Source organism: Phymastichus coffea, unplaced genomic scaffold, assembly GCF_024137745.1.
Source record: "Phymastichus coffea isolate CEN01 unplaced genomic scaffold, Cenicafe_Pcof_1.1 PCOF00041, whole genome shotgun sequence".
NCBI lineage: Eukaryota > Metazoa > Arthropoda > Insecta > Hymenoptera > Eulophidae > Phymastichus > Phymastichus coffea.
In genome coordinates, this window is record NW_026706852.1 from 2349593 (window position 1) to 2367592 (window position 18000).

At 50.7% G+C, this 18000-nt stretch overlaps 2 protein-coding genes across 2 annotated transcripts; both read right to left on the reverse strand.

The window, feature by feature from the left end:
* Positions 1 to 9714: 9714 nt before the first annotated feature.
* Positions 9715 to 11655, reverse strand: LOC131664152 (uncharacterized protein DKFZp434B061-like). Its single transcript, XM_058935044.1, has one exon. It carries the CDS (start codon positions 11653 to 11655, stop codon positions 9715 to 9717), a length of 1941 nt encoding a protein of 646 aa, XP_058791027.1.
* Positions 11656 to 11782: 127 nt separating this feature from the next.
* LOC131664153 (uncharacterized) lies at positions 11783 to 12532 on the reverse strand. The gene has a single exon (XM_058935045.1). It carries the CDS (start codon positions 12530 to 12532, stop codon positions 11783 to 11785), a length of 750 nt encoding a protein of 249 aa, XP_058791028.1.
* Between the last annotated feature and the right edge of the window lie 5468 nt (positions 12533 to 18000).

Below are 18000 nucleotides of genomic sequence, written 5' to 3' on the forward strand. Positions count from 1 at the left end.
TTATCAATGCTCTATTCATACTCTAAATAATAAGCTCTATTTGTTTGAGTTTAATCTCTAAATATCCCTAATTATATTAATATTAATTTGCTGAAATTTAATTTAATTTACACATTCTAAACATAAGTATGTATATATATATAATGATATTTATTATAATTACATTATTGCATTCATATATTATTTAAATTGTTTACAATAATGCTCGGTATATTCTCATTTTATGATGTGCATGCTGTAACACGCAGGCGTTCCCATACCGGGTCACTGCCTCGTGTCGGTCAAGTTACTATGCGTACTGACTTTAGGTTGTGTCACTTTATGTTTGTCAACGTGAACACTCCTTAGCAACATGCGTTCTCGAATACTTCTCTCTCTGTCTGATTCGCGCGCACTCTATCTCTCTGTCTCTCTTCTCTGTTTCGCGCGCACTCTATCTCTCTATCTCTCTTGCTCTGACGCGTGCGCACTCTATCTCTTTATCTCTCTTAATCTTGCGCGTGCGCGGAGTGGTGCCTTTGTCGCGCGCTTTCCTGTCGGCACATGTCTAGCCGGGTGTCATGGCGTCGAACCGTTTATTCAAATGTCGCCCATGACACCGACACTTGTTTCGCCTATAATTCGCGAACTACTATTTGTCACTCACCGAATAGTTATTCTGCTTACCTCTCTAATCTAATCTAAGCACCGTATATGTTTAACAACCTTCTTTAACTCATTATTTCTCAAAACGAACGCGACAGAAAAACCGCACTTTTCTGTTTATTTTCTCGCACTCTTTATTCGTTCTACTCTCTCTACTTTCTAAAAGGATTCCAGCTATCCATGCTTTTTATTTATTGTTGCATTGTTCAACCTTTATCGCAAGCTCATGTAGCTCCAGCGAGTGACCTCCATTTTGCAACATTTTATTAATTGTATTTTACATACCTCGAAAAATTCCACGTTTTGCTCAGTGGAAGCGTAGCTGAGACCGATAACCTGTTGGAGAGGGAATATATACAATTAAGCACACAAACTCTAGTTTTGAATAGAACACAAAAATACAATTTATTGTTAAGTACAAATTAAATTAATGAGGCACTCTAAATGAAAAAGCAAAGTCTTGGCTTCTTGTCGTTGCGATAGCTGGAACAGGAATGGGCGCGAAGAGTAAGACTGCCTGTCTTAAGGCACGGCAGATGGCGTTGAGCGCGTGCGCACGCACACAAGCAAAATCAACAAAACCAATTCTTACTCATGTTTTATGCTTATTCACTTTGCATATGAATTATTTACATTTTTCTAATATTTCATATGTTAACGTAATAAATAAATCAACTTTGCATATTGATATTCATTATTATTTCATAATCGAATGTAATTTTTGTTATTATATTATGAATCTACATGCTAAAATCTATATAATTAATACTTTGTTTAATATTAAATTTATCTCTAATTAACATATTTTTCTTAATATCCAAAATCATTATATCTGTATCTATTACTTTGTGACGTCACGCTGTTTATTTTGATTAGACTCTTATTTGTATACAATCGCGTAAACAGTGAGGTAGCGCCGCAGATAGATACGTTAAACTAGTTGCAGTAATTCAATGATTTAATAAATCTCATAAATAGGACCGTTAAAAATATAAAATGCTCAAGGTGGCGTTAAAGCACTGTTTTTTTTTCGTTTGCAACTTTTTGATGTTTTATAATTACTTATTTTTTATGTTGATTGTTAAATTTTAGTTGATCGGTAAGTTTTAGTTAGTAAGTTTTGTTAGTTGTCGAATTTATTAATACTTATTATAGAAGGATAACCCGAACTCTCGCAAACAGAATAAGAGATCTTTACGAGGATGCTTCTTGTCTATAACTAACTACGAGTCGACAAAAACATGGAAGTGCCGTTCAATAAGTGGTGCTAATTCTCATTACTCTCATGCGTACATGCTTAATACACACACAGATACACACAGGGCGCTCTCGAGCTACAGTAAAACGATGACGAAACATTTCCTAATGTACTTAATGTAAGTGGAAATTTCTGTTATGTTTATTTTCTTCTGGTTCTTATTCAATAAATTACTATTTATATTAAAGATTTTTAGTTTAGTATCTGTAAAAGTAATTCTTGAAATATCTCAAAGATTTCATCAATTTCTTCACTCAATTAATTCTTAATTTTAGATTTATTCTTCCTGTTCATACAGTTAATCACAACAGATTCATCTTTTCTTTTTACTTTTTTTTACTGGTGCGATTGTATTTTTAAGTAATATTTCCGTTACCACACCCATATTCAGGTGCATTAATTTTTTCTTAACTATAAGTACCGGGCTATGTTTATGACAGTTTACTAAATTCAGCTATATCTGCATTTGTTAAGCTATTTATTATATTATCAGCCTTTGCTATCACTAATTCTTGTTCATTCATTCTTTTCTCTTCAGGTCTCTTAATAACACAGGCCTGCAAAAAAAAAGTTTTGAGTTATCGCAAGAACGCTATTCATGTATTCCGAAGGTTTTTGATACGCTGAACACGAATCAGGCATCAGAAATGCTCTATCACGTTACGTTTTCAAATAATCTAACCTAAAAGTGCGAAAAACACGTATTTCCGCAGCTATATTACACCGCATTCAGAAGCTATATTACACCGCAAAACATTTTTTTTGCTAAAAACGAATCTAACCATCTCAAAGTACCGCTTCCACCCTTTCCAACGCATTTTTCAAATTTAACAAATCTTTTTTTTTCGCGGAGATATCATCGAATGAAGTTCACCACTTTAACGATTTCATAACGACATTACCAACAATACAAATATGACAGCCCCACGAAAAAAAGTCATATGTGAACAAAAGTGCAAAAGGTAATACCATTACATTTATGTTTTTGGGGTCGCTGAATCCGAATCAACGATTCATTTGACCCGATTAGCTCAGGGGTCAAAGTTAGATTAAGGTCAAATCAAGATTATCCCATTAATCTTGGTCCAGGTACTGTTTCTATAGGTTTTTGAGGTCGGTGAATTCGAATCTGGGGTGCGTTTGACCTGGTCGGCTCAAAGTCAAGGTTAGGTCAAGGTAAAATCCAAAAAATTGCATTAAATGAACCCGAATTTAAGGTTTATCTGACCAATAACCCCCTAATATTTCTATAGCAGTGCCATCAACCCCTAATAACCTCCTAATAACCGCATTAATAAGAACTATGCTATGAACCCCTTAATAACTGCATTAATAAGAATTATGCTATGAACCCCCTAATAGCGCGATGGCAATCCTATCAACCCCTTAATAGTGCAAAGGCAAATGTTAATAAATCCTTTCGATCAAGCGGGATTTTCACAACAGGATAGTTGTGAGTCCGGTTTCCGTTGATCATACGCACTTCTTTTCAACAGTCCTTTTCAGAATAGTTGAAAGGTTCGACGTATTTCTTGCGATCGAGCGGCATTTTCTCGACAGTTATTTTCAGGATAGTTGAGAATTCTGCTTTGGTCCACTTTACGCGCATCTTTTCAACAGTCCTTTTCGGGATAGTTGAATGAATCGGCGTACTTCTTGCGATCGAGCGGCATTTTCTCGACAGTCCCTTTCAGGATAGTTGAGAATCCCAATTGAAGTTTCTAGCAATCTTCATCGTCCTCGTGTTCCTGAGATCTATTTTATAATGTCTTCCCGGAATTGCGTGAACGATCCTAACAAGTTCTGCAACGTCTGTGGACTTTATGTTACTAAAAACCAAAGGAGAAACATTACGCCTTCAATCGAAACTGCTTACAAAATCTATTTCGGCTATTTTATCGTGAATGTAGACAAATCTTGGGTACCAAACACAATTTGTGTAAGTTGCCATACAATATTAATTCGTTGAAATAAAGACGACTCTTCGCAAAAATTGCCTTTCAGTTCTCCGATGTTCTGGCGTGAGCCACGTGATCATAATGACTGTTACTTTTGTTCTATTGACCTGAAAGGTTTCAACAGTAAGATAAATTTGCAATTTTGTATCCTAATGTCTCATCTGTTACTAAACCAGTTTTACGGGGGACTCTTGTCTGTGAGAATTTTCGGACGATATCGGAGTACGACGCGTGTGTCCCCGGTTTGACCAGGACAGCGAGTCCCCTTTTCTGGTGGGCCGGTCTGTCCTTGTCAGGTCGATTCCTTGCGTCCGTTTTCTTTTTTGTTTTTTTCCGTGTAACGGTCTGCCAGTCTTTGGTCGAATCTGTCGTCGGTGGCCTCTTTTGTGAGGGCTCCGGCGTGGTTCCGGTTAGCGAACGTTTCCGTTTCGTCTGTGGCGTCTCTGCGTTGTTGTTCGTCGTCGTGCTTGTCTTGTTGCTGTCTCGTCGGTGTCCTTCCGGAGCTGTGTCCATCCGCAATGTCATTGTGCAGCGCAATGTCCACAGTCTCGAGAATTGTCTTGATTCCAGTCTTCACTGTCATATTCATGTTTTTTTGTATGTTTGCTGCTTCGGCCATTTTTGTCGCCATCTCTTGTATTAGCCTTAGCAGTTCAGTCATGTCTCGTGTTTTGTTTATCGTGGGTGTTCGTCCTGACGTCTGTTCTTGGTTGTCTGGATCGCGAGGATGTCTTCGAAGGTGTCTGCACCCGATAGAAAGTCATCCACGTAGAAATCGCGACGGAGAAGCAGTGAAGCCTGGAGAAGGTTCGCTCTCTCATCTATAGCTAGCTGAAATAATGTTCGAATCGCTCGAAAGGGAGCACATTTTATCCCGAACACTACGACGTTGATGATAAAGGTTCGAACCTTACCTTCATGATACCACGGAATCTTCTGAAACTTTCTGTCGTCTGGATGGATCCAGATTTGCCTATACATTTTTTCTATGTGCGCAGTTATGACGAAAGATAACGTGCGAAATCGCAAGATTTGTTGCAAAAGGGTGTCCTGAATGGTGGGCCCGGTCAATAAGATATCATTTAATGAAATACTGGTCGATGTTTTCACCGACGCGTCGAACACTACCTTACATTTACTCGTTTCGCTTAATTCCTTTCAACGACGTGATGGGGTAAATAATACCCGTCCTCGACGTCGTCCTCGGACAGCATGTGACCTAAATTTAAGTATCCTTGAATTTCCTTTTCGTACTCAGCCTGAAATACAGTATTGGCGCGAAACTTTGTCTCCAACGCTCTGAGTCGCTGCAACGCTCGATATCTCGATGATCCTAATTCGAAAGTTTCCGGTCAAAAAAGTAAACGGACAGTGTAACGGCCTGAGCTATCACGAGTGGTGGTCTTCTTATAGGGTTCCTCGCAGATCACGTCGTCGAGAGCCTTGACAGGTCGATAGTCAAGATACTTAACAGCCATGAATCGTTCCAGGAACTGGTCCAGCTTTACAGCATTGCATGAGACGGTGCTGAGAGTTCCTGGGGCATCGAACCTCCAGCCGCTACCCAGCCAAACGATGTCTTCTGGAGCGTGATCTGTGACTTCTCGTTACCTAACTTATTCTGACCTATCGCGAGGGACGACATCGTAGGACCTGAAGCTAATAAGATGTCGATGGACCTGGGTACGTGAAATTGGGGGTCTGCTAGTTTGAGATTTTTTGGGATGTCGAATTGTTCGCGAGGAAATGCCTCATTGGGTACTCTATCGGTGATTTTGGGTACTATCAGGAAATTTAATTGGTGTTTTTAGTTGTTATACGTTGAATGGAAAGTAGTCTCGGTATACCTTTCTGCAATCGTAGTTGCGTTGCTAACTGCTGCGATGTCAACGAAGCATTGATTAGTCGGTAACTGTAAATGGCTGAGAAACCTATGGGTCATTAGGTTGGCGTTAGAACAAGAATCTAACAGTGCGCGTGCCGCGAAACTGTTTCCTTGACTTGTGAGGAATCGTAGTACTGCTGTGGTCATGAGCCGCGAGTCTGGTAGATACGTGTTCGGAGCGTAAGTCTGACACAGAATGGGTCATAATCGAGCAGTTCCGGATGATGTAGGGTCTTTCGCGGGCCGATGGTGTTCCGGTTTAGATGATTTGGATTCTACCTTGGGATTCTTGTTGTTCCTATTAGAATGAAGAAGCGTGTGATGATCCCTTTGGCACTTCTTGCATTTTTTCTTGCTGGAGCAGGGAGGGGGATAAGCGCCGAGGCAGTTCTTGCAGAGTTTGTTTGTCTTCACAATGTCCCACATTTCTCCGATTCTAAGAGCGTTGAAAGCGGGGCATTTGTATAGTTGATGAGATTGACCGCACTTGACGCAGGTGGTAGTTGGAGTGTTGGCAGTTTTCGCGAGTGTTCGCGTGCCTATTTTTATGATTTTACGTTGGGGAATGTTGTCGCTGTCTCTTGCCCTATTCTTTGTTGAACGTGGATTTTGAAGCAGATTGTTTACTTGGCGAAGTTTGAAAATAGTATCTTGTACGTAATCGTATAATTCGTCGAGTTTGGGAATTTGATTACCCGACAAACAGTCTAACCAACGCGAGACTACACTCTGGGGTAAGCATTTCTCGAGGAGACGAATAATGAATTCGTCGCCAACAGTCACTTCGAGTGATTTTAATATCGTAACGTGCTGACGAGCTGAATACATTAGATATGCGAGAAGCTCTGACTTTGCTTCCTTCAACTTCGGCAGATCAAATAGGAAATCAATGTGGTCGTTTACCACGATGCGCCTTTAGTCGTAGGCGTCACACAACGCTTCCCAGGATAGGGGGTAATTTTTCTCGCTGGGCGGGAACTCCCCAATTATAACCGCGGCTACACCTTTCAATTAAGTGTGCTTAGTGTACCCGTCGTATTCTGGGTGATCGTGTACGAGTGCTTGGAAGCTATTCTTCCACGTGGTCCAATTTTCATGTCGGCCGTCAAATTTCGGGATCTTGTCTCGGGCGCGAGTCTTGCTACGCGTGTCTCGGAGACCATTGACTGAGCGCTGTGCAGGATGGTTGAGCTTGCGAGAGGAGTGTGAGACATGTTTTTTAATTTTTGAACTTTACTAACGAAGTCGTAGTAAGTTGTTTCGACGTCGGTATATGCAATCGCACGAGAATTATCAAGTTGAATTGAAAGTAATTCTTCGTGATTATACATGTATTCGTTGTCTATAGTCTGCGCTGATTTTTAAGCGCAACTCGACGTTCGTTAAATCTGGATTTTGCTTTGTAGATAATCGCTAAGAGATTTCAACGTTCTTTCGAACGAGTTGCTCTTCTGCACGATGCGCGCGACGCGTTTCTCTATCTCGTCTCCCATTTCTGTGTTTTTTTTTTTAACACTAATTTTGAAATGGGCAATCGATTGGAGCTAAATTTTAGATTTTATTTGAACTGAATTGCTAAATGTAAATAGAGGCTTATTTGCGATCAATTGAAACAGAGTTCTAGATTTAATTCGGCTCAATCGCTAAATGTAAATAAAGGCTTACTCGCGATCAATTGAAACTAAGTTCTAGATTTGATTTGGCTAAATCGCTAAATGTAAATAGAGGCTTATTTGCGATCAATCAAATTGGTTGTATTTCACCTAGCTTTGTCAAGCGACAATGTTAATATCGATAATCAATCCGGCTATTATTTATAAGCCGATGTGCAAGGAAATAGACTTATCTCGCATTTGTCGGTGATGATGTCCTGGCGAGCGCGAGGTCCTCCTGGTCGGAAGCGATGGCAAAGTTCTTTCGGTGATGGCGCCGTAGATTGCGTGTTGCTATACTGCCGCACCGTCGATGACCTTTTGGCGCGAAGCAAGGTGACAAGGTGTCGTATTGCGACAAGTCCATGCGCGCTCTTTTCTAAATGCCTTTGTCCTTTATATGACTCACACACACACACATACATGTGCCGCGCAAAAAGGATCTTGAATTTCATGTTATTATAGTCATTAAATATGTATTTGTTAGTTTAATTTAATTTAAAGTAAATAGTGTTAGTTATTTTACAACAAATAATTATATTGCTAATTCGAATATATAATTGCGTTCGTAACGTATTGAAACAGAGAAGCAAGAATTTGACACTTTGATGACTAATTTTTCACTGAATTATCAATAAATAAAAAATTTAAACAATTAAAATTTATTTTATTTTTTAATTTATTTAAACAATTAAAATTGCGTTGCTAGATAGCGATTCGACTGTATATATCTATAAAATTAATGATAATGATTGTTACGAACTTGCTGATTTTTAAATGGCTAGAAAAGAAATTTTTTATTTATTATTAAAAATTTGATAGTTAAATTAATCGTTTTTATTTTGTGTAACGGAATTATATAAGCCGACTATTCGTTGAAGAATAGTTGCTCGCGGCCGTCCGCACAATATTTATCAAAGGAGGGCTCGGGAGGCACGAATGCTCCCACGACTGAATGGCACACCGAGCGTGTGTGCCAATCGCGCACGAATTGAAGGAAAATCGGGAAAACGAACGGGTTAACGCAATAATATATGACACATATATATATTATTACAAATTTATTAATACGACACAATAAATGAAAATGAAAGAAAAACACACAAATTAATAATTAGACGGAGCACGCACACTCCGTCTCGCAAATCGGCCTAATACAAAAATCGCTAATCCGCTTAACCGGATTATTATCGGCAATCCCTGCCCGATAATCCGCTTAAGCCTAAGCGCCCGCGAACTCAAAACCCGGCAACGGGGGCCGGCATCACTGCCCGACCTGCACCGTTGCACCCGCGAACACCCCGGACATGCAAGAGAGCGAGAGAGAGAGAGAGAGAGAAAGAGAAAACCGGCACCGACCTTCCAACGGCGACCTCAGGCGAAGATGGCCGCTCCCGATCAACGGCTGCGGCCTGCTGCTGCTGCTGATGTTGTTGCTGTTGCTGTTGTTGCTGCAACGGTTGCTGTTGTTGCTGTTGCGGCTGCTCAGCCGCTCGCCGGATCCGCTCACCGAACACGCGCGCGCCGGCGGTACGGGCTTCGCCCTTACCCACGCACACCGGTGCTGGGCGGCAAGGCTTGGCTGGGCGCGACCCAGCCACTCACTCCCCACTCACAACAAAAAAAATGAACCACCGATGCGCGCCCACACACCGGGTGCGCATCCACAAAACAAAAGAAAACGTGGCGAAGCACCGCACCGCTTCCAAAAACCAACGGAAGATCCGAAACGGTGACAAACGAAAAACAAACGCGCGCACGCGATCGGCCAGCTCAAACGAAACTGCCGATTTCCCCCCTCGGCCGCGCTCTCCCCATTCCGCTCGCCCCCCCGCATGACGATCCTGGCAACGGATCGCCAGCTCGTCGGCCGCATCCAGCTCCGCCAACGCCCGCTCGCCGCACCTCAAACAGAGAAAAACCAGGCATGAGAGTGCATACCAACACACTCTCAGCCCGGGTGTAGCGAACGGACGAGAGAGAGACGAAGGAGAAGTCGGCGAGCCGAAATTCTCCGTCACAGCCCCCCCGTAGCAACCGATCCTGTACCAGGATCGGGAGCTATCCCCCGCTCTCATCGTCCGTGCGTCACACCCGGGTTGGGTCCCGAGGACAGGCTCGTCCTGATGGCAATCCTGCCCAGGGAGCCTCGCATCTCGCTGACCACGAGAAAAAAAAAAAAAAATGAATGGAATGGAATGGTGGGTCATCACTACGAAACGGGACAACAAAACAGAAAGAGAAAAAACGAAACCGAATCCATGCGTCATTGCGGGGTTCAGAGCGCCACTTACCTTGGGTCCCGCGTGGCCTCACCTACTGGCCACCCTCACGGGCGGGAGGCTGCGAGACCTGATCAGCCTCCTCCACAAGGCGCAGGCGATCCTCTCGGGACAGCCCGGCAAGGTAAGCCAGGACCCTCACACGAGAGGCCGGCCTCGGCGCCGACGGCACTGGTGACACCGATGGTGGTGAGGGCGTCACCGACGCCACAGGTGGTAGTGGCGTCTCCGGCGCCAAAGATGTTGATGGCGCCGCTTGTGCCGTCGGGAGCACTGGCGGCTCCGTGGTTGGTGAGCCCCGCTCGGCCCGAGCTCGGACCTCAGCCAGAAGCCGGCGTCGAGCCCGACGCCTAGCCGCCACTGAGGTGGGCGATGGCGTGCCCTGCTTGGCGGCGGCGGCTCCGGCCCTGGGCCGAGGCAGCTGACACCGGCTTGCCAGCGCGCCATCGGCGGTCTGATGGTCGACCGCGGTGCACGCCGGAGAGACCCGCTTGGCCTCAATCCCCTTCCTCGTGCGCCGCCCCCCCGCTCGGGTTACAGGGCGAAAATGGCCGTCACCGCAAAGGCGGTAGACGATACCATCATCACCCACGACCCGACGTGAAGACGACGCCGAGGCGGGGACGGACAAACCCGTCTCCAGGGTAGGTGAAGGTGTCGCGGTCGTCGCGGCTTCCGACACCAGACCAACCCGAGCCTCGGATGGAGACGTCGACGGGGCCTTCCCCACCAGTCCCGCGGGTGGAGACGAATCCGAGTTCCCCACAAGAGGGGAACCGGCCCTCACCGTCTCCTTCTGGGGGCACCCAATCTCACCGGACGCGTCCGGCTCCGCCGACGATCGGCACTGAGGAAACTCCTCCTGTCGAGGAGTTGGCTCCTCACCGATGTAGCGGAACTCTACGTCCCTGGTGAAATCAGGCAGCCGCCCAGACCTCTTCTTACGAGACGGTTGAGGGGTCGCCTCCTCCCTGTATCCCGCGGGAGGGTAGAGGCCCCGGCCCCCGGTCGCGACAGTTGGGAGCGCCACACGCTTCGTCCGCTCCGCTTGTACCCCCGACGCCGGGAGGAAACGATACTCGAGAGGGATTTCATCCCTCCTCGAGTGGCCGCGAGATGGACGCGGCTCCCCCCGAATCGCCGGACGCACGTTCCGGGCTCCCGGACACCGTAACTCGGTGCTCGGACCGGGGTTACGTGGCTCAACGAGAGCCTGCAGACCCCGGGTCCGTGCCGTCCGGAGCCCCATGGGCGAGCCCGCGTACAGGCGCTCCACCAGTTTTTCCTGCCGCGGCCCGCGGGCGGCCAGGTTGGCCAGCGCCCTCTGCAACGGCAGTGCCTGGCGAGCTGGGCCGGAGTTGAGACTATTGACCCACTCCGACCTACCCCTCAGTGGAGAGGCCTCCACCGGGACCATCCTGGCCACCAAGGCCTCACTGGCCCGGCGTTCCCGCGCCAGCCGCTCAGCACGCGGCAGAGATCGGACAGCGGAAAACGGCGCCCCGGAAGGAGTCGCCAAGGGAATTGGCTCCTCCCCCAGGTACGCCGCGAGCTCCAATTGCGCGGCTCCGCTGCCGATCTCCAGCGCGTCCCCAGCAGACGCGGACATGGAGGCGTCCTCCACCTCCGGACATGGCTCGCCAGACCCACGAACGGGGAAAGGCCCACTGCCCCAGGGCTCGGAGGGCATCACGGCGGCCACCGAGGCCACACTCCCCCCGAACCACGCAGAACTCACCTCAACGACCGAGTTGGCCACCGGTCTGGCTTCCGCCGCGGCATCACTGCCCGCCGCGGAGCCTTCCAATGGCTCCGGTGTCGAGGCCGGGGCCGACCCCTCACCTCCAGACCCGCTGTCCGTCCCGACGAGGGCTCCCAGCTTGCGGATCTCGTCCGCCAGTGACATGCTGCTGGACCTGTAACCAACCAAATCAACCCAATCTAGAGCCCATCCAATAATCCTCTGCCTGGACATCACAATGACCGCATGCAACACCAGCTCACCATAAACAAGAGCGACGACAAAAACACTCACGATTCGCACGACTGGAAAACGCAAAACTCGACCCACCATTCGCCGACTTACAAACTATTGGCCGTTTCTACACACACGCTGTCGCTCGGTTCGAACGCGGAGGGACATATCGCTTTAACTCCTTCACGTGTACGCGGTCCACCTGCTTCTTGCTATCCGTCGTCAGAATATACAATTCTGGGGACAGCACCTCCAGCACCTTATACGGACCGATATACAAAGGGTCAAGTTTGGCGTTCCTACCTAGCGCTGCGTTGGACAGAGTGTGGGAGCGTCGCAAGACCAAATCTCCCTCTTGGAACTGGACGAACCGGCGGCCACGATCATAGTGGCGCTTCTGCCTGTCCTGCGCCTGCTCAATATGCCTGACCACCAAGCTCCTCAGAGCATTGAGGCGCTTCAGCCGGTCCGCCCACTCCTCAGGAGACAACCGAACAAAAGGGCCCCGCACCTCTACTTCCCTACGCAGGCTCTTCGCTTGACGCGGTTCCCGACCAAAATTGAGGAACGCCGGTGACACCTTTGTACTCGCCTGTACCGCCGTATTTATAGCATGCCGAAACTCGTGCAGGTGCTTATCCCAGTCGCGATGATCATGATCTACAAAAATGGAGATCATGGTCTTCAACGTCTTGATCGCACGTTCACAAAAGTCTGCCTGTTGATGGTAGGGTGGGCAGGGCACGTGTTCAATCCCATACTCTTTGAGTACGGTCATGAAGTCCGCCCCGCAATAGTTCTTACCACTGTCGCTGACCAAATACTCCGGAACTTCCCACCGGAATAAAATAAGTTCCTCGAGCGCACATCCTAACATCTTACCGGTCGCGACTGTCAGTGGTTTGAACTCCACCCATTTCGTAAACAAGTCCTGGAAAACCACCAGGTACTTGTAACGATTTTTGCTGCGGGGCAGTTAGACAACATCCGTGGCAATCACTGCCCACGGACGCTCCACCACACGCTTGCTCATCAGTCCTTGTGGCGCGCGTTGTTCTAGTTTGTACCTCTGGCAGGCCGTGCAAGACTGCACAAAACCCTGCACGTCAAACCACATGCCAGGCCAGAAGTACTCGCGCGCTATGCGATCGTACGTTTTCTCGCGTCCGAAATGTCCGGTCGACGGTTCGCAATGAGCATCCCGCATCACACGTTCTCGATGCTCACCCGGAACTACGAGTCGCCAGCACTGCTCCTTATGAGTCACTGGATCTAGGAGTTCATTCGTGCCGTACTTGTACAGCATTCCGTCCTCAACCTTCCACCCGCGGTACTTAAGTGGACGCGCTTCCACGTCCTTCATCCGCTGAAGGTACCACGGGTCGTTGATGACTTCGAATGCTGCAGCCTCCACGTCGCTCCCAAACCCACGAGACAACGCATCAGGGACATGGTGGAGTGTCCCCTTGCGATACACCAGCTCGAAGTCCCATTGCTGCAACTCGAGGATCCAGCGGGCCAGACGTCCCGTCGGATCCTTCTTGTTCTTCAACCAGGTCAGAGCCGTATGATCGGTGACTGCAATAAAATGCGCGCCCTCGATGTACGGTCTGAACTTCTGGATTCCGAACAGCAGCCCTAGGCACTCAAGCTCGGACACGGTGTAATTTTTCTCATGCTCATTAAGCATGCGACTCGCGTAACATATCGGGTGATCGTACCCTTCGTCGTCCTTTTGCATCAGGCAAGCACCCAGTGCATAAGACGACGCGTCGCAGTGCACGTAGAACGGCCGGCAAAAATCCGGTCGCACAAGCACGGGAGCTTCCGTAAGAGCTCGCTTGAGCGCATCGAACGCTCGTTGCTGCTCGAAGTCCCAGTGCCATGCTTCGCCCTTGTGCAACAGCTTCGTTAAGGGTACTTTCAGATGTGACTCATGCTCGATGAACCTGGAGTACCATCCACACATCCCCAGGAAACGACGCAGCTGTTTGATGTTCTGCGGGGCTGGAAAGTCCAGCACAGGCTGAACTCGATCAGAGTCAGGCCACAGCCCACCCTCGTCGAGAAGATATCCCAGGAACGTGACCCTGGAGCAACCAAATTCACTCTTCTCGACGTTGATCTCCAGCCCCGCCCGGACCATGCGCTCCAGCGCCTTCTCGAGCCACACCAAGTGATCCTCGAACGTTTCCGTGACTATGATCACATCGTCGAGGTACTTGAATACATGCGGCTCGAAATCTGGTCCGAACAGCGCGTCCATCAAGCGCATGAAGGTTGCGGGAGCGTTGACCAGACCAAAAATCATCCGGTTACACTCCCAGAGCCCGCAACCCGGCGCACCAAACGCCGTGTACTTTCTACTATCTTCCTGCAAGGGCACCTGTAAATAGGCACTCTTGAGGTCGATCTTAGAAATGTACCGGGCTCCTCGCAACCTATCGAGGATCACATCTACCCCCGGCATGGGGTAAGCATCGATCCGAGTGGTCTTGTTCACCGGCCTCAGGTCGATGCACAAACGGTAGCTACCATCGTGCTTTTTCACGACCACCGGTGCACTGCACCACTCGCTCTGAGACGGACGTATCACTCCTTTCTGATACCAGTCCTGAATCTCCTGGCGAATAAACTCCGTGACCTGCGGAGAGTACCTGCGCATCGGCGTCTTAATTGGCCTGGCACCTTGCACATCGATGACGTGCTCGATAAGGTCCGTTTGCGCAGGGGACCTCTCCGGCACCACTCGCCGCACCAACGTCTCAACCTGGAGTCGTTGGGGCTCCTGCAGTGCCGAAAGTCCTCCTACCTCCGCGGTCAATTGGAGCTTTCCTGGTTGGTCGGGAAAGTACACCCGGCCATCTTGCCATTGGGCAAAATCATGCCAACTCTCCCGACCTGCGACACTCCATGCATTATGTTCGGCATCCATACGGAAACCAAACGCACGGATGAAGTCCTGTCCAAGGAGCATATCGTACTGCAATCCCTGCTCGCACGCATACGCCTCAATGGACCGGACCACAGTGTCGATCTCGATCACCAGCCTCAGTTTTCCTACCATACTGACTGATGTACCCGAGAAACCATTTACTGCTCCCGGAGTTTTCCTCACCTGAGCCTGGAAGTCTTGCGTGACTCGGCAGCCTACCACTGACACTTGCGCTCCGGTGTCAAACAGCGCACTGTAAGGCTCGCCATTGATGAGCAATATGAGCAGAGGACGGTTCTCCGTTACCATGTCAACTGCGGGATCTCCGTTGTCAGAGGCGCCCGGGCAACCCGTTGTGTCACTCACAACGCCCACCCCCGCCGGAACCGACGAAGCTTTCAGCTCTCTCGTCGCGTTTCTCACGCACGGGGAAGCCTCTGTACCCGGCACCTCGCGTCCACGCAGTTGACCTGTCCGCTCTAAGGACCCCTGCAAGGTCTGACAACCGGGGGCAACTTGCTGCGATTGCTCGCTCGCAAGTCGCCTCACACACAGTTGCGACCTAGGGCTCCCCTGCTCACCTCGCACTTCCTGGGACTCGCTTCCGTCAGCCACCTGCCAACGGCTCTCGAGTCGCCGGCTCAGTTGTCGCCAGTATTCATACGTCTCAGGCCCCGGATCTTCTTGGGGTCTTACGCGTATGTCCCATCCGCTGTGCTCCACGCCGGCTGCCCTCTGCGAGTTATGGCGGAGAGCGTAGGGCCACCGTTCCCCGCTGGCCTGTTTTCCGCCATCCGACGAATCGGCTCGCAGTTGATGCACGTGCGAAACGTGCAGTTGGGCGCCTGGCAGTTTTGGCACGACTCGACCGGGGCTCCAAAGGGGCAGCTGGGGGCATAATGGCCCACCCGGTTGCATCGGTAGCACACAGGTGCTCCGCGAGCCTGGTCGTTCTGGCGGCCAGTATTATGCGGGCACTGTGACCGTCTATGTCCCTCCCCGTTGCAACCAAAACAACGACCTCGAAACGGGGATGGACCCTGGCCGCCTCCAGAACTTGCGCCACCTTGTCCCTGCTGCAGGACTACAGCTCGCGCTGGAGCCTGCAGGGACGGCGCTGCTCGCGGGTTCGTGCCCCCACCGGCAACCTTCCCTTGGGCCTGGGCGTTGGGATAACGCCCGGGTGCTGAGTGCATCACTGCACTCGCCATGCACCCCTCAGCCCCCGAACCGCCACACGACGAACGCCCCGAAACCGGTGCTCCCGAGGACTTGGCAGCCTTGCTCTTCTTCTTCTTCTGCTTCGGCTTGCTGGCCGGCTGCTCCTTGGAGGTTTGGGAGACCTCGACGGCAATCTCTGCAACGTGGGTCTTCCTCGCTTTCCCTCGGTACGCAGCATCCTCCACCAGCAAGTTATCCTTGGCAGAAGGTGGGTGCCATCTCCTCTCGCGATCCTGGTGCCTTTCCAACCTGTCTCCATAATAACGGAGATCGCGGAGGTCGTGTACGGGTCTATCTCGGAGGTAGCGCCCATACTCCGGGTTCAACCCGGCCATCGCCAATCGCACTTGCCGTCTGTCGGACGGAGGAGGCCGCATCCGCCGCACGATACTCTGGAATGCGGTGAGGTAGTCAGCGATCGACTCATCCTCACCCTGCATCCGGCGGCTCAGCTCACAGTAGAGCTCCTCACGGTCCAACGTCCGGCAGTACTGGTGGCGGAAAGCAACCGCAAAATCGTGGAAGGTGCGCCACCCTCCAAGGTTGTTCGCCAACCAAACCTCCGCGCGATCGGAGAAGATCGCATCCAGGGCCGGGAGCACCTCACAATCGGGGAGGTTATATAACCTCACGCAGCGCTTCAACTTCTCCAGGAAGCGTTCTGCACCCGATCCCGCGGCGCCGTTGAACCGCACGTTCCAGGCCCTAAACGCCGAAATCGCATCGGCGGGCCTGCCATTCAAACGGCCGCGCGACCTCTCCCTGCGCGCGCCTCGATGGCCCGAACGTACGCGCCCCCGACGACACCGGTGATGGCGTCGCCGGTGGCACGCGCTCACGTCATCGCTGGAAGAACTTCCAGCGATGGAGGGCTCGGATTCGGAGGAACTCGTGGCTTCCCGGCTGTGCCGCCCTCTGCGCGGCCTTCTCCTGGGCCTCAAATGCGCCTTGCTCGCCTCACTAGGCGAGTCTGACGTTGAGGACAGCAGCAGCGGGGGCCTCGTCAGGACAGGTCGTCGCTCCTCCTCGAATCCACTCGAGGCGGCGAAGTGCTGTCGCCACTCGCGTGCGAGCTTGCGAGGGCACCTGCGTTTGGGAGAGTCCAAACCCGTTAACCGCTCCCCCCGCTGGGGGTCAGCTGCGGGGCCACCCGGGCCCATCGGGGGCCGGGGCCGCAGCGGGGAGGGCTGTACCGTCGGCATCCCGACACCAGCGGGGCCGTACCAGCAGGCCCATAACCCAGAACCTGCAAGGCCGCCAACACCTGCTGCAAAAATAGCGGGTCAAGGGGCGGCACTGGCACCGCTGGAACCGGGACGGGTCCGGCAGCCACGTCCCCCGGGCCCTCAGCCTGCTCCAGGTGGGCCCCCCGTGGCAACGCCGCAGCTACCGCAGCCTCTCTCGCGGTATCACCGGAGTCGGAGCCTGTCGAGGCGCTCCGGACTTCCTCCTCAAGCAGGGTACGGTTGCCCTGGTCCTCGCTCAAGACCGGCCCAACTCCAGGAGGGGAGTGCTTCACCTTCCCCTGGACCGTTGAGCTGAGCAAGGACACGTCACCCGTTTCCGTGCGAGCGAAAAAAGGATTCCGGGCCAGAGTATCCTCAAACCGTGCGCGCAAACTCTGGTCCGGCACTACGTCGTGCGCTTCGCCAGAGGAGGAATCGGGGATGCACCCCGACATAAAGTCAGAGGGAAAAAGGGGCACCTCAGTTCCGGATCGCGTATTCGCCAAGAACACGCGGAAAACGCGGTCCTGTAGCACCGGGAGTCCACCCTCTGTAGTTAGCCCCTGAGTCCGCATATACCTCACCAGTTCCTCACGCGGAACCCTGGTGATGCTGGCCCTCAGGTGCTGTAACTCCGGCTGCCTAGATAATCGGCGCATAAACAAATTCGCGTCGGCTGCGGGGGGCGGCATCTTAACGGGACCGAGCGACAGACGCGACGCGATCGCTGCCCAGCGATCCTAAAAAAAAACGAAAACGAAAAAAAAAACAACAACAATCGCGTCAACGACCTCGGCACCAAAAGGGGACAAGAAGGGGGGGGGGGAACAGCGCCTGTCCTGCGGTCTCTCGGTCAACCACTGGCCGGGCCGGGCCGCAAGGAGGGTCGCGGCAATCACTGCCTGCCACTCAACCGACCGCCGAAACCGCCAGTCCCAGAAACACGCTAAAGCTGCTTCGGTT

Excerpts from the sequence above, each read along its gene's own strand:
- LOC131664152 (XM_058935044.1), bottom strand. The coding sequence starts at position 11,655 with ATGTCCAGGCAGAGGATTATTGGATGGGCTCTAGATTGGGTTGATTTG.
- LOC131664153 (XM_058935045.1), bottom strand. The coding sequence starts at position 12,532 with ATGTTAGGATGTGCGCTCGAGGAACTTATTTTATTCCGGTGGGAAGTT.